Raw genomic sequence first — 14,239 nt, 5'->3', positions numbered from 1 at the left:
TGGCATCCCATCTTTCAGCTATTATTGAACTCTTCTACCTCCGTACACTTCAGAATTTTGCATTGCATTGCAAGAAATGCTGTAAAAGTCAACATCGTCGATAGTGGCTCGTCTAGTTGCGCTCCAATAAGCTGCAAGAATTTACGTTGGGTTTTCCTCTTTGGGTTTTCCTTTATCTTTGCTATTATAGTTCCATCTTTGCTTCCGATCGTTTCGTGCCGCTTAAGCCTATCTCTGCTCATCTGTTTCTATGGAGCATTCTCAGGATTCAAAAGTACTGCTAGGCCAGGCCGATTCTAGAATTTCCGATCTAAGCAAGGCTCGTCTTAATATAAATATACGCTTGCCCTCATCCTCTACTTCCTCCTGTAATGTTCCATCTCCTCTTTCTTCCAAGCCACAACCCCGCGAGATGGCGTCCCGCACTGTGATCCCAATCGACAAGAATTGGGAGTTCAAGCAGGCCGACAAGGAGAGCAGCAAGTATCTACCTGTATCTCAATTCCCTACCAACGTGCACCTCGATTTGCTTGCTCACAAGCTTATACCCGATCCTTATATCGGAAAGAATGAGCTCGACGTACAATGGGTCGGCGAAACAGTCTGGGTCTATAGGACCAAGTTTATATCTCCCACAGTGGAAGGCTCTGCGAAAGCTATCCTGGCATTTGATGGATTGGATACCTTTGCGACTGTGGTGCTTAACGGAAAGACCATTCTCGAGACTGAGAATATGTTCATCCCCGAACGCGTCGACGTTACAGAGCACTTGAAGGAGGACGATGGAGAGAACGAGCTCGTTCTCACATTTGATAGCGCCTACCTGAGAGGCTGGAAGTTGGTTGAGAAATATCCTGATCACAAATGGGGATGTTGGAACGGCGACAACTCAAGGCTGGCCGTGCGGAAGTCGCAATATCACTGGGTAAGTTTAAACCTGAATGGCCCAAGGGAAGATAAACCATAATCTGACAAAACTAATTTTGGTAGGGCTGGGATTGGGGTCCGGCGTTGCTAACTTGCGGCCCCTGGAGACCGATCAATCTAGAGGTCTACGAATCGCGCATCGCTGATCTGTGGGTCGATATCGATGTTGATAAATCTCTCAAATTTGCTACTGTTACAACACACGCTTCTACAGAAGGCAAAGCCTCACAGGTTTGGTTTGATATCTCCTTTAATGGTCTACCTATCGTGGGCCAGGCGGTAGCATCCGGTGGAAGCGCTACATTCACTATTGACAATCCGAAGTTATGGTATCCGGTACGATATGGCAAGCAACCTCTATATACAGTCACAGCCACACTAGACGAAGACGGCAAGATCATAGACAGCGTGTCGAAGAAAATCGGTCTACGGAAAGCAGAGCTCGTCCAGAGACCACTCAAGGGAGAGCCCGGCACGTCATTTTTCTTTGAAATTAATGGAATTCCTATTTTTTGCGGCGGTAGTGACTGGATCCCGGCGGATAATTTCATCCCGCGGATCAGCAAAGAGAGATACTACGAGTGGGTCAAGTTGGTGGCAGATGGCAACCAATTCATGATTCGAGTATGGGGAGGGGGTATCTACGAAGAACAGGCCTTCTACGACGCATGCGACGAACTCGGTATTCTCGTATGGCAGGACTTCATGTTTGGCTGCGGCAACTACCCTGCCTGGCCAAGCCTTCGAGACTCGATCAAACGCGAGGCGGAAGAGAATATTAAGCTGTTAAGACATCATCCGAGTATTGTGATTTACGCTGGTAATAACGAAGACTACCAGTACGCAGAGAGCGTCAACCTTACATGGGATCAGGATAACAAGGATGCAGAAAGTTGGCTGAAGACCGACTTTCCCGCCCGGTATATCTACGAGAAGATTCTTCCCGATGCATGCCGGGAACTAGCTCCTTCTGTATACTACCATCCCGGAAGCCCCTGGGGAGGGATTGACACGCGTGATCCCACTGTAGGTGATATCCACCAGTGGAATGTCTGGCACGGCACGCAAGAGAAGTATCAAAACTTCGACAAGCTAGTTGGACGCTTTGTGTCTGAGTTTGGCATGGAGGCATTCCCATCGGTCAAGACGATCGACGCTTTTCTCCCTCTAGGTAAAGACGATCCTGATCGGTATCCTCAATCGTCTACAATAGACTTCCACAACAAAGCAGAAGGGCACGAACGACGTATCGCGTTGTATCTAGTTGAAAATATGCGGTATGCCCCAGACCCGCTGGAGCAGTTCGTTTATAGCACACAGTTGATGCAGGCTGAGTGTCTGGCGTCAGCTTACCGACTCTGGAAACGACAGTGGAAAGGTCCAGGGCGCGAGTATTGCGCTGGCGCACTTGTATGGCAAATCAACGACTGCTGGCCGGTCACCAGCTGGGCTATCTGCGATTATTATCTTCGACCTAAGCATGCTTACTTCACTGTCAAACGCGAGATGGCGCCGTTATCGGTTGGCATGACACGGCGTGAACACAAATACCCGCGCAATAAATACACACGCGTGGACATCAATACGAAAATAGAGATTGAGATATGGGGCAGCAATCTGACTCTCGAGGACCTAACAGTAGACTGCGTGGTAAAAGCTTGGGATGTTGAAACGGGGCAGGAAACTTATAGCGAAACTATTAACAAGGGACCTCTCGTCCTCCCCAAGAACCAATCTACCGAGATAGTTGCTTTCAACGTGCCAGAGCCGAAGAAGTGCGAGGGCATCGATGCTTCGCGCACTATCGTCGCTGCGTACCTAGTAAGCCGCGATGATGGCACGCAACTTGCGCGCTATGTCAACTGGCCGGAGCCTCTCAAGTATCTACACCTTGCCAAACCGACACAGCTACGCGCCGAGCTGAGCGATGATTTCACCGCCGTGCATGTTTCTGCCGAGGTCCCTGTCAAGGGTGTCGCGGTCGAGAGCGAGGATGACGATGTCAGGTTTGAGGATAACCTCATCGATATAGTGCCTGGAGAGGTGGTGAGTATCAAGGTGCGCGGTGCGAAGAAGGATACTGTTATTACGACTAGATACTTGGGTATGATTTAGATACACCAAGCTAACATGTATCTACCTAATGTACCTAATCCAAGTTAATAGAAGCCTATGATGTTGTTTGGAACGAACAGACGTAAATGAGATACACTCGTTACATAAGTTGACGCATTACCATAGACCTAGCCGCACATGATCTTTTTCTACGAATTTGGATGTACCTGTGGCAAAAGGGTCCTAGTCAGAATATAAAGAATTGGTTAGACGTTGTAAGATTCGGATTCGCATCTGGAGACTATTTTGCAACCGCCTACCCGGCTAATTGTGAAATCATAGATCATATCAGCGTCCCCCATTGTATCCCGTCTATGGTGCATCGAGCAGGGTAACGCGGATGACTTGCGAAATAGAAGCGCCAAGGTGATGTACATTTAGGGCAAAGACTTTTCCTTAGAAAGTTCATGGGTATGTAACTGGCCTTGGTTCTACTACCAATCCTATGAGGCGTACAGGCGTGTGAATACGACACGACCGAGATGAAGCTGCGTGAGCGATAGCGTAGATGCATCAAGAGGTATGTAAGGAGGTAGGTAATCGCTTTTGAAATTCCACTCCTATCAAGTATTAAAGAATCCCACCGGCACTACCTCAAACGTACCTAACCTATCTATCTACCTAAGATTAGATAGGTACCTCTTAACTACAAACTACAAATTAGAAACGCAACTATCATTCGCATCATCACACCGCGCCTCCCATCCCCCCCTCCATCTAACCAACACCGAGAAAACCACCGAAAACACTTTTTTTTTTTTCGTCAGAACCTCTCTAAGCCTTAGCAGCAGCAGCAGCGGCGGCGGCGGCCTACTCGAGCTTCTCGTTAGGGCCGGCGATGAGGATCTTGATGACCTCGCCCTGCTTGACCTTCTTGAAGGCGTCCTCGGCCTCCTTGAAGGGGACGACGGCGCTGATGAGCCTCTTGACGTCCACCTTGCCGGTGGCGACGAGCTCGATGGCGAGGCTGTAGTCGCCGCACCCGTAGCGGAAGCTGCCCTTGGCGGTCACCTCCTTGATGCACATGGCCATGATGGGAAACGTGATGTCCGACTTGCCCATGCCACCCTGGACGTAGGTGCCGCCCACGCGCACCGCGTGCAGGCTCGTCTGGATGCTCGGCTCGGCGCCGCTCGCGTCGATGACCACGTCCGCGCCGTCGGGGAGGTCCGCCTCCTTCCGGATGTTCGCGGCGTTTTGCTCCGCCGACACCCGCTGGCTGAGGTACGTGTGCGTCGAGTAGAAGGACTTGGCGAAGGCGAGCTTCGATTCGACGATGTCGACCGAGACTACTTTGGTCGCTCCGAATGCCCGGGCTACCGCGGCGCAGAGGAGACCGACGGGACCGGCGCCCATGACGATGACCGATTGGCCCGGGGTTACGACTGCTTGCCGGACGATGTGAACGGCTACGGCGAGAGGCTCTATCAGAGCACCTTCTTGTAGAGAGACGTTGTCAGGTAGCTTGTAACAGAAATCGGCCGGGGCGACCCAGAAACCCGTCAGCGTCCCGTCGTAAGGAGGAGTTGCAGCGAAACGCATCTCGGGGCAGAGGTTGTATCTGCCGCCCAGGCAATACCGGCATCGTCGGCAAGGGTAGCCGGGTTCTATAGCAATACGATCACCCGCCTTCAACGACTTCACCTCGGAGCCAACTTGGGTGACGGTACCGGAGGACTCGTGGCCCAAAACCATGGGGTCTTTGACGACAAAGTGGCCAATGGCGCCGTGCTCCCAATAGTGGACATCAGAACCACAGATTCCGGTATAATTTATAGTAACAAGGACATCATAGGGACTATGTAGGGACGGGACGGGTTTATCTGCGAATTGGACATCATGGGGTTTGTTGAGGATGAAAGAAAGATTCTAAAGCGGTTATTAGAGGGATATCCAATGATGGGTTAAGGGAGGTACATACGCTTCCGGATTTGGGATCCATAATGGCAAGTCAGTAAATTCAAGCAGCTTTGAGGAATGGTATCAGGAAGATGAATGAGTTGAGATAAAGGTAATTGACTTCAATATACCAAAGAAATAGTAATGTGAATTTCAGCAGTGAAAAGTAAAGATTAAGATTATGAGGGAAGATATATAAATATCACCACAACAGCATGAATGCAAAGAAATGAGAAGAAAAAAAAAATTTACTCTCCTCCTTTGCTTTCACCGTACTCGGAGAGCTAAGCTCTGCTAAGGTAAAAATCATCTTGTGAGAGCTCCAGCATCCACGATAGCGGGGAGGGGGGCAACAGTCGGCATAGCATGTTGGGTTATCTGATAGTAATTCATAGAGTAATTCATAGGACATCGAATGTCGTAATGACGCCCGCAACCCGTCCACCAGGTCGAAGCTTAGTGGGGGATTGATCCCCGGTCGACCCCCCAGTTTGTGGTTCTGTGATGGAGCTTTGACATTGAAAAAATCGCTGTGTACTATGTAATGCTTGCAAGCTGCTTTTCCCCTCGGGCTAGAATCACGTTTGTGTTTAACCAACGATTTACCCGGGCCAATCAGGGAGATGGCGGCGTCTGCGCTAGCTCATTCATGTCGTAGAAGATCTGGGGCTAGGAATTCGTCTATGCTGGGAGGTGCCGCAGAACGAGAAGCAAAGAGACAGATACTGATGTCGTGAGGTACGCCGTCAAGCCGCGAAGTTCGGTAGCAACAACTACTAAGTTAATAAGAGATGATAAATTAATTACAAATCTACCTGCCTGGCTTATTATCTATCAACTTGATGCTAGCGATCGGGATATACTAACGTGACGTTGGTGGTGGAATGATAACGGATAAAAGTGAACGAATGATGGATGAAGGAGAAAAAAGAGAGCTTTTGGTTAGGCGCATAGGTAGGTAGGTAGCTAGATACCTAAGCAGCTAAGGTAATAACCCATTTTTGCGGGACAGTGGGACAGTGGGACAGTGGGGTAGCGGGGTTGGGATATTGAGCACCGAGTTTTTTTAGTTTTTATTTTTTATTTTATTTTTGTCCGGCAGAAATTCACCGCCCAGGAATTTCTCTACACCGCCCAAAAGCTTCCGAAAAATCAACTATCCAACAATTCTCACCTTTACAAGTGGTCTGAGAGCAGGTGTCGCAAACGATGGATATCTTAAAGATCCTGTCCCGAGGGACAAAGAAGTCTGCCAGTCAATTAACAATCCCAAAACCTATTGCGAAACCTTCAACTCCCCAGCTCTTCAATGACCCCACTCGAGGCGTGAAGCGTAAGAGGAACGAGGAGGCTGCTTCGACGCTAGAAGCCGACGATGACCTCGATGAAATCAACTTTTTTGCGCCTCGAGCAGCTAAAAAGCCAAGCCCTGAACCCGAGGCTAAGACGGCCCCGAAGGAAGATGCGCCAGCCCCTGTGCTTGATGACGAAGAAGTCCGACAAGTTCTACGGTCGCATCGTTTGAAGTTTACGCTACTTTCCTCCCACGAGGAAAAGAAGAAGAAAAAGGTGAAGAAGTCCAAAAAGAAGGAAGAAGCGAAGCCGAAAGCGAAGGATAGTAAGAAGCAGCTATTCCCGCAGCCGATGACGTCGTTTTCGGAATTGCGATCCGCGTACAACATTTCCCATAGGCTTGGAGAGAATCTCGCAAAGCAAGGATATAGAATACCCACCGAAGTCCAATTGGGCAGTTTACCTCTTTTGTTGCAGCCGGATAGAGCTATATCCAATTCTGCTGCCGAAGAGTTAAATTTCAAAACCGAAAATGGTATTGATTTCGTGGCGGTTGCGCCGACCGGCAGCGGCAAGACTCTTGCCTTTTTAATCCCGGCCATTAACAGCGTCTTACGCAGGAGGGCAGGCGAGACATCCCTGAAAGAGCGTCTATTGGAAGTGGTGGTTGTTGCGCCTACGCGGGAGCTCGCTCATCAGATTGTCAATGAGGGTAGAAAACTAGCGCAAGGCACAGGAGTCAAGATCGTGGGGATGAAGAAGGGTATGCAAATACCTACGGAAGGCCAAGCAGCTGTTGACGAGGAGTCTGCCGCCGAGAGTGAGGACGAGGCAGATAGTGCTGGTGATGATTCGGAGGGTGAGAGTGAGGGTGAGGGTGAACAGAAAAAGGCGACAATAACGAAAACAGATATACTGGTGACAACGCCGTTACTTTTACGGAACTATCTGAAATCAAGGACATTACCAACAGTCAAGTCGTTGATATTAGACGAAGCAGATGTCCTTCTTGATCCTCTCTTCCGCGAACAGACTCTGGGGATCTGGTCTGCTTGTACTAGCGAATCGCTAAGACTGACATGTTGGTCTGCGACTATGGGGTCTAGTATTGAGGGGCTCATCTTGGAACAACTGAAGTCTCGGGAGTCTCCTGAGATCCCCCTCATTCGTCTTGTTGTTGGATTAAAAGATACGGCAGTCCCAAGCATTAATCACAAACTCATCTACACCGCTACCGAGCAGGGCAAACTCTTTGCGCTCCGTCAACTTTTACACCCTAAATCTTCGGACGATTCGATGCCGCAGATGCGGCTCCCCTTCCTAGTATTCACACAAACGATAGAGCGTGCTTCAGCGCTGCATGACGAGTTGAAGTTTGATATACCTGCAGAAGCCGGAGGCTCGGCTCGTATTGCGGCTCTCCACTCGTCCTTATCAGACACGGCACGTTCTAATATCGTTGCTCGATTCCGGGCTGGCGAGATATGGGTGCTAATCACAACGGATCTGCTCATGAGGGGTATCGATTTCCGCGGTGTCAACGGTGTGATTAACTACGATGTCCCAACGTCTGCAGCAGCCTACGTCCACCGCGTGGGTCGAACCGGACGAGCTGGTCACGAGGGTGGTGTTGCTGTGACATTTTACACCACCGAAGATGTCCCCTACCTTAAGAGTATCGCGAATGTTATCGCGCTGAGCGAAAAACAGGCCGGAAAGAGTAGTGAGGAGAGCGTTCCCAAGTGGCTGATTGATTCGTTACCTAAGGTTGGAAAGGAGGAAAAGAAGAAGCTGAAGAAGCACGGTGTTGAATCTCGAAGGGGCGCTAAAGCTGCTAAGATAACAACGCGAAGCGCGTGGGAGAGGCGCAAGGAGAATAATAGGCGGGGTGCAATTGCTGGAAGTAAGAAGAGGAAGACGCAAGAAGTAGTGAATGATACCCAGGGGCAGGACGATGGCGAGTGGGACGGGATAGGAGACTGAGATGTGTTGATGTTGTTCGAAGCTTCAAGCTTGTACCTATATAGGGAGTTGTATGCTAAGCTAGCAGGCGAGGTGCCTAATATAAACCCACCTTAAATTTGGAACTTTCCTGAGTAAGGCGCATACGTCGTAGGTACCTAGGTAGGTATGTTATAGAAGAAGAATCATTGGATTTAAGAAGTATAGGTAAGTATATGTTATCATGTGACATAGGATGGCATAGTACCTAATATCAGATCAATTATTGGCCAATTGATGCTCACCTCATAGAGTTGCCGAATGACGAAGGCTCGGAATTTGAGCAACGTGGGGTGGGGCTCCGATACCGTGCTCCACTTTGTTTTTATAGGTGATAGTTAGCGGCTATCTCAGGTTCATTCTTTACCTACCTCCCAGGTACCCTCGCAAGTCGCCCGAATCACCATCTTCCCTCCTAAATCCTTCCCGTCTTCCGACATACGAGTTATATACGAATCGGTCTTGACTGTCGGAGGTACAAATTATATCTGAAGCCCTGGCATGTCATAAGATGAGGTGGTCATCATCATTATAGGTTCAAGACATACTGAAATCGAATATGTCGCGACTTGTATGTCGATCAAGCCACGCCGGGCTTCGGTGCCTCGGCGTTCCCAGACCCCTCCGGACAGCATCGCCATACGTCGCATATTTACACCGTACGCGATCGTATGCTACCGAGAAGAGGGACCATGGATCTAGCTTCCAGGGCCAGATGCTCGAGAGTATAAGCTCACGTATCGCGCGCGAGAAAGCAGAGAGAGAAAAGTTTGCGAAGCAACAGCAAGAATCGGCCGGAACAAGACGTTGGGCCACGACTTTTGGTGAGAATTACCCTAACCTCATAGACCTTTATAAAACACATTAAAGCTTATACTAGTAAATGGCTAGTCATTCTCGCTTCTGCTGGAGGTTCTTATTTCCTAGGAACCTTGGCCCCCCGCGACGTGGACCCGACCTCAACTCTTCCTTTAGCTCGAACGCGCGACCCGAAATATAAGAACGACAAAGCAAACCTCGAAGCTGCGTGGGCCGACTTTGCCGCTATCGTCGGTAAGGAGAATGTCAGCACCGTGGAGTCTGACCTCGAAACGCACGCCAACTCGGACTGGTCGAGCTACCGTAGCAAGGAGACAGAGAAGCCGTTCATGGTAGTTTACCCAAGCTCGACAGAAGAAGTGAGCAAGATTATGAAGATCTGCCACTCACGACGGATACCAGTGGTAGGCTACAGCGGTGGCACCAGCTTAGAAGGTCACTTTACGCCGACGAGAGGAGGTATCTGCGTGGATTTCCGGAGGATGGATAAGATCATTTCCTTACACAAGGAAGATCTGGACGTCGTTGTTCAACCGGCTGTTGGCTGGGAGCTCCTAAACGAGGAGCTAGCTAAAGATAACCTCTTCTTCCCCCCCGATCCAGGCCCAGGTGCTCAGATTGGTGGTATGATCGGCACAGGATGCAGCGGCACGAATTCGTACCGATATGGTACCATGCGGGAATGGGTTCTCTCACTGACCGTCGTCCTTGCTGATGGTACCATAATTAAGACTCGCCAGCGGCCAAGAAAGAGCTCTGCAGGCTATGATTTAACGAAGCTCTTTATCGGAAGTGAAGGCACCCTCGGTCTTGTTACTGAAGCAACTCTCAAACTTACCACAAAGCCTATTAGCACAAGTGTCGCAGTTTGCGGCTTCGGTACAATCCGCCAAGCCGCCGACTGTGTTGCGAAGGTTGTCGGGCAGGGTGTCCCCGTCGCCGCAGTCGAAATCCTCGATGAGGAGCAGATGAAATGTATCAACCAAGCTGGTACGACATCTAAGCAATGGAAAGAGGTCCCTACCTTGTTTTTCAAGTTCTCCGGTACCGAGCGCGGCGTCAAGGAGCAGATCCAGATTGTACAAGAGATGGCTAGGATAGCGGGTAGCAAGAGCTTTGAGTTTGCCCGCTCCGAGGCCGAAAAAGCCGAGCTGTGGAGCGCACGTAAGGAGGCGTTGTGGAGCACCATGGCCGTTGCCAAGCCCGGCGAGAAGGTGTGGACTGGAGACGTTGCCGTTCCCATGAGCCGATTACCACTCCTTATTGAAGAGACTAAGGACGACATGAAGAAGAGCGGCATGTACGGCACCATTGTTGGACATGTCGGCGATGGAAACTTCCATAGTAAGTAACCCGAGTTCAGCAGTCGGAGCATTCTAACAAATGTGTCAGTCATTCTACTTTCAAATCCTGAGCAGAGACATGCTGCTGAGGAGCTAGTGCACCGTATGGTCAAGCGAGCCGTTGAGTTAGAGGGAACCGTGACAGTGAGTTTCTCAGGCGCCATCCTAATATCAGAGCTAACAGATATAGGGTGAACACGGCGTTGGTTTGGTTAAGAGAGATTACCTACCACAGGAGCTAGGCGAGAGCACTGTCGATACTATGAGAAAGGTGAGCCTATATCACCTACCCGTCCACCTACTACAAAATACTAATTATTTGCTATATAGATTAAGCAAGCGCTTGACCCTCTTGGTCTGCTCAATGCCGACAAGGTTATCCGAATACAGAAGCCCAAGCCCGGTGAGATCCCCGAATGGTGATGCTACTATTTTGTTAGCACCTTGTATAGAAGACACAATTACTCCGTATATACCTCCTATCTATATCACTGGCACATTGCCTACCTTACCTACGAATACCGATTTACAATTTTGTGTGTACTCGACCCTTCATTTAGTCGAAATATTGTGCAAGTGCGGCTATGTAGGAGATAACTTAGTTCATCAGGTTTTAAGGGTATTTTATTTTCACACTCTATTATTTTTAATGCGATGTGGCATCTTCATCTTAATACCCCCCGAGCACAACCACCACTTCAAACCATCGCTATCCCTTAACGCCAATTTCTGTATCAGAATCTCGATCCGAGGTACGGCTTCATCACTCATACACGAAGCAGAAAGGCGAACCGCCTACGGTGTCGAGCAATTGGCGGTAATTGTAGGTTCCGCCAACTGGATTGATGTCAAGGATGTCATCCAGTGTTCCGTTACGACTTGCAGGCATGTTCATCATAGTGATAGTCCCGGCCATGGTCTATATTATACGTTTCCGTCAGTACCCAAAAACAATGTGTTTAGTGGGGCAACTCACCTGTCGATTCTTCCAGTCGAGATTTTGCCAGATGAAGTACATGCGATCAATCTGTCCATGGTGTTGGTAGAAGGCGGGCTCTAGAGGTGAGAAGTAGAAGTCCCCGCCCGGGTCACCAGCTAGATACATGTCAGCCAAAGCGCGCGTCTCCGTTAGAAATTCGAGGCTTACCGATTGTGAAGTGGCCACCACCGTGCACGGCGAATCCCCACTTCCGGGCCGCGGGCCAGCGGAAATCGCCTTGCAAGTTGGCCTGGAACAGGGCGATATCGGGGCTCTCGAGGATCGTCTCGGTGGTATTTTTAAGAGAAGCCCACTGGGCGCATATCTGAGTGTTTAGATCCCGCTTTAGACACCGCGGGTTGTACGCCAGCGGGTTCCTAGCGGTGTTAGGCCCGAAGTTGACGGTGTAGTTGGCAAACGGCCCGTGCGTCACACAACCGCCTCCCGAGCCACCGGGGAAGAAAGTGTTGGACCCGTTGACCTTAGCTCCGTTCGATCCCAGAGACGTCTCGGAGCCGTCGAACAGGGGCGATTTTTCGACGCCGCCGGCGTCAAGGCCCCACTATATATCAAAGTTAGATCTATCGCGTGAAGCTCGGCCGGAAGAAGATGACTTACTTCCCAGTAAGGGAATGCGCCGGTGTAGCCGCACATGGTCCTCAATTTCTCCTCGAAGGTCCAGACATAGAGTCTGTGAAAGAGGAGGAAGTATGCCTATACATCGTATCAGATACATGTTAAGAAAGGACGCTAATATAGTTGACTTACAGAGTTGTGAACGTACGGTGTCACTCTGTAGTGCAAAACGCCGAAGCTGTCGAACATCGACCTAGTAAGGGTTATTAGGGTCAAGCCGCCCCGAGTCGGTGTTGGGTTTAGAACTTACTTCGGACCAGTCACGTTTTCGTACACATTGGGCTGTTCCATCAAACACTCGACGGCTTTGACGTACGCCTTTCGTTCTTCTCTTGGGATGGTTCTCCTATCCATGGGTTAGATCCACATGGCAGAGTCGAGAATATCACACGTACCATTCCTTGCGCCTCCTGACATTTTCCTTCGTACACTTCGAACTGCCATCGAGTCGAGCCAGAGCGGTATTCAAGGCCGTCTGACTGATCTCCTTCAAGGCTTTGCCCGAATCGATATCCGCCTGAGGGAAGTCGACGCCAACCGCGAGCCCCCGGAGGGACGCACCCGCGAGAGCGAACGTCAGCAGCTTCTTGAGGAACCCCATTGCAACAGTCGCAACGATAACTGCTTCCTTGATTCCCTATTCTCGAAGGGGCAAAGAGAAGAAATGCGCATGCCTATCTATATCCTCCATCCTCGTCAACCCGGAAGAGAGCAACAACATTGTGTTGTAATCCTCCACCCCCTATACGCCAAGACCGTCCCAGGCTGCGAGTATGGCAGAATGGCAAAATATGGGGAACCCCTGTCCCGGCATGGAAGCGACTCAGAGGCTACCAACCCGGGAGGTTGAGCACGAGGAAGCAAGGTTAAAACGTTACCTAAGAGCGCAATATACGACGAGGCAATTTTTTTATTGTTTTTCCTCTTTTTTTATTATTTTTTTTTCTTCTATGCGAGTCGTGCATGTCACATTAAATGCGGACGGGATGCCATTGGCCAGGGGGGCGCCGATCATGTGGCCTTTTTAGCGATGGGAAAGGGTAGTCGACAAAAGTGCCGCACACAACCAAGCAAAGACGACTTACCCAAAGGGCTAAATAGGGGGTGGCGGAATACCGCTCGCCAATTGGCTCCAGATGCTCCTTGCCGAGCCGCTTGATTGTGTGGTCACTTGATTTCTGCCGGCGAGCGTGATTGCCACGACGAGAAAAGGCACGTTCTATGTTCTACCCCCTTTTCTGTGTCTGGCTCTCTGACCGCTCTGGATACCTAAAAGGGAACGATACGCAGATACGCGGGCCGGGTGCGGGACGGCGCTATTGGCGACATTTATCCAACGTGTTGGAACCGGGGTCCGGGGTGTATGAAGGGTAAGGTAGATCACCTAGGTACCTGTACGTAACCTAGGTAGGTCACGCCAGCGCTGAGGGAGCCAGCTTGGCGGAACGCGTGTTATCCGTTTTTGCGAGGTTGGCGCGTGGATGCGTGGCTCCGGGTGTATAGGTATATATCTAGGTAATAATTAGGACAAGGCATTTGCAACGGCACTTGCGTCTCCTGCGCGCGCTGGCGGTAGCGAAGTTGTTTGTTTTGGCTATGCCGCTTACCCGGGACTCGAGGACATTTTCAACTGGGTTTGGTATCCTTGCTTTGCGTGCTCAAGACGATGTTCTGGGAGGTACGTAAGGAGATTTTGGCATGTGAGATTTGCTCAGCGGATAATGGGCATAAATTGAGGGCGAGCAACAGGCAGGCAGGGTGGTAGTTCAGCTGCCGTGGCTGGATATTGACTGCAAATGGAAATATACGCTATAATTATCTTCAGTTCTATTGGCGAGGAGTGTCTATCCAAGGGCAACGTAACATGGAACGCCGGATCATCACACTATCCGATACTTTGTAAAAAAAGGACATTGTCTGATTGCCACTAGGTAGACTTCTCTTACATGCCAAATGCCAAATGCCGTGTTCTTAACTCGGCCCTTGATAGCAGGGGATATAAATGAAGATAAACGAGGGAGTATGAATCTGGGGATGACGTGGTCAGTCGGACTCATGAATTTGACTCTCATTTCTTCTCGTTCTCTAATTCGTGTCATGTCTCCGGTTATTATATTACAATAGTATTTGTCACATCCGAATGTGTTTCGACGAAATAACTTCCGCCACAGTGTCTTCCTGTAATGAAACGGCATGCTCAATTCGGAGCCAATATATTGAATGCAGA

At 49.9% G+C, this 14,239-nt stretch overlaps 5 protein-coding genes across 5 annotated transcripts; 3 read left to right on the top strand and 2 right to left on the bottom strand.

Moving 5' to 3' along the window:
- Window positions 1-412: 412 nt before the first annotated feature.
- F4812DRAFT_464002 (glycoside hydrolase family 2 protein) lies at window positions 413-3,042 on the top strand (the record flags this gene model as incomplete). Its single annotated transcript, XM_047938294.1, has 2 exons — window positions 413-925; window positions 991-3,042. 2 exons carry the CDS (start codon window positions 413-415, stop codon window positions 3,040-3,042), a joined length of 2,565 nt encoding a protein of 854 aa, XP_047785464.1.
- A 662-nt stretch (window positions 3,043-3,704) lies between these two features.
- Window positions 3,705-5,063, bottom strand: F4812DRAFT_285862 (GroES-like protein). Its single transcript, XM_047931082.1, has 2 exons — window positions 4,964-5,063; window positions 3,705-4,911 (listed from the first exon to the last, which is right to left on the bottom strand). Exons 1-2 carry the CDS (start codon window positions 4,982-4,984, stop codon window positions 3,853-3,855), a joined length of 1,080 nt encoding a protein of 359 aa, XP_047785463.1. The 5' UTR covers window positions 4,985-5,063; the 3' UTR covers window positions 3,705-3,852.
- Window positions 5,064-6,079: 1,016 nt separating this feature from the next.
- F4812DRAFT_447800 (P-loop containing nucleoside triphosphate hydrolase protein) lies at window positions 6,080-8,456 on the top strand. Its single transcript, XM_047935795.1, has one exon. The coding sequence runs from the start codon at window positions 6,151-6,153 to the stop codon at window positions 8,215-8,217; it is 2,067 nt and encodes a 688-aa protein (XP_047785462.1). The 5' UTR covers window positions 6,080-6,150; the 3' UTR covers window positions 8,218-8,456.
- A 152-nt stretch (window positions 8,457-8,608) lies between these two features.
- Window positions 8,609-11,286, top strand: F4812DRAFT_285831 (D-lactate dehydrogenase mitochondrial precursor). The gene is made up of 5 exons (XM_047931080.1): window positions 8,609-9,059; window positions 9,127-10,398; window positions 10,447-10,541; window positions 10,588-10,668; window positions 10,728-11,286. The coding sequence occupies exons 1-5, from the start codon at window positions 8,795-8,797 to the stop codon at window positions 10,818-10,820; spliced, it is 1,806 nt and encodes a 601-aa protein (XP_047785461.1). The 5' UTR covers window positions 8,609-8,794; the 3' UTR covers window positions 10,821-11,286.
- Window positions 10,991-13,252, bottom strand: F4812DRAFT_285838 (Di-copper centre-containing protein). The gene is made up of 7 exons (XM_047931081.1): window positions 12,408-13,252; window positions 12,263-12,358; window positions 12,145-12,205; window positions 11,995-12,090; window positions 11,545-11,938; window positions 11,374-11,492; window positions 10,991-11,316 (listed from the first exon to the last, which is right to left on the bottom strand). Exons 1-7 carry the CDS (start codon window positions 12,611-12,613, stop codon window positions 11,161-11,163), a joined length of 1,128 nt encoding a protein of 375 aa, XP_047785460.1. The 5' UTR covers window positions 12,614-13,252; the 3' UTR covers window positions 10,991-11,160.
- Between the last annotated feature and the right edge of the window lie 987 nt (window positions 13,253-14,239).

Source organism: Daldinia caldariorum (assembly GCF_022478825.1).
Source record: "Daldinia caldariorum strain CBS 122874 unplaced genomic scaffold F4812scaffold_30, whole genome shotgun sequence".
Taxonomy (NCBI): Eukaryota; Fungi; Ascomycota; class Sordariomycetes; order Xylariales; family Hypoxylaceae; genus Daldinia; species Daldinia caldariorum.
Note: the sequence above shows the minus strand (reverse complement) of the source record. Positions and strands in the feature narration are given on the sequence as shown.

What these genes read in the sequence shown, in the direction of transcription:
- F4812DRAFT_285862 (XM_047931082.1), bottom strand. Translation starts at nt 4,984, where the DNA reads ATGGATCCCAAATCCGGAAGC. An exon ending in TGGATCCCAAATCCGGAAGC is followed by an intron (nt 4,912 to 4,963) that starts GTATGTACCTCC and finishes TAACCGCTTTAG; the next exon opens with AATCTTTCTTTCATCCTCAA.
- F4812DRAFT_447800 (XM_047935795.1), top strand. Translation starts at nt 6,151, where the DNA reads ATGGATATCTTAAAGATCCTGTCCCGAGGGACAAAGAAGTCTGCCAGT.
- F4812DRAFT_285831 (XM_047931080.1), top strand. Translation starts at nt 8,795, where the DNA reads ATGTCGCGACTTGTATGTCGATCAAGCCACGCCGGGCTTCGGTGCCTC. An exon ending in AGTTAGAGGGAACCGTGACA is followed by an intron (nt 10,542 to 10,587) that starts GTGAGTTTCTCA and finishes TAACAGATATAG; the next exon opens with GGTGAACACGGCGTTGGTTT. An exon ending in CTGTCGATACTATGAGAAAG is followed by an intron (nt 10,669 to 10,727) that starts GTGAGCCTATAT and finishes TTTGCTATATAG; the next exon opens with ATTAAGCAAGCGCTTGACCC.
- F4812DRAFT_285838 (XM_047931081.1), bottom strand. Translation starts at nt 12,613, where the DNA reads ATGGGGTTCCTCAAGAAGCTGCTGACGTTCGCTCTCGCGGGTGCGTCC. An exon ending in GAAAACGTGACTGGTCCGAA is followed by an intron (nt 12,206 to 12,262) that starts GTAAGTTCTAAA and finishes AACCCTTACTAG; the next exon opens with GTCGATGTTCGACAGCTTCG. An exon ending in GCGCATTCCCTTACTGGGAA is followed by an intron (nt 11,939 to 11,994) that starts GTAAGTCATCTT and finishes TTTGATATATAG; the next exon opens with TGGGGCCTTGACGCCGGCGG.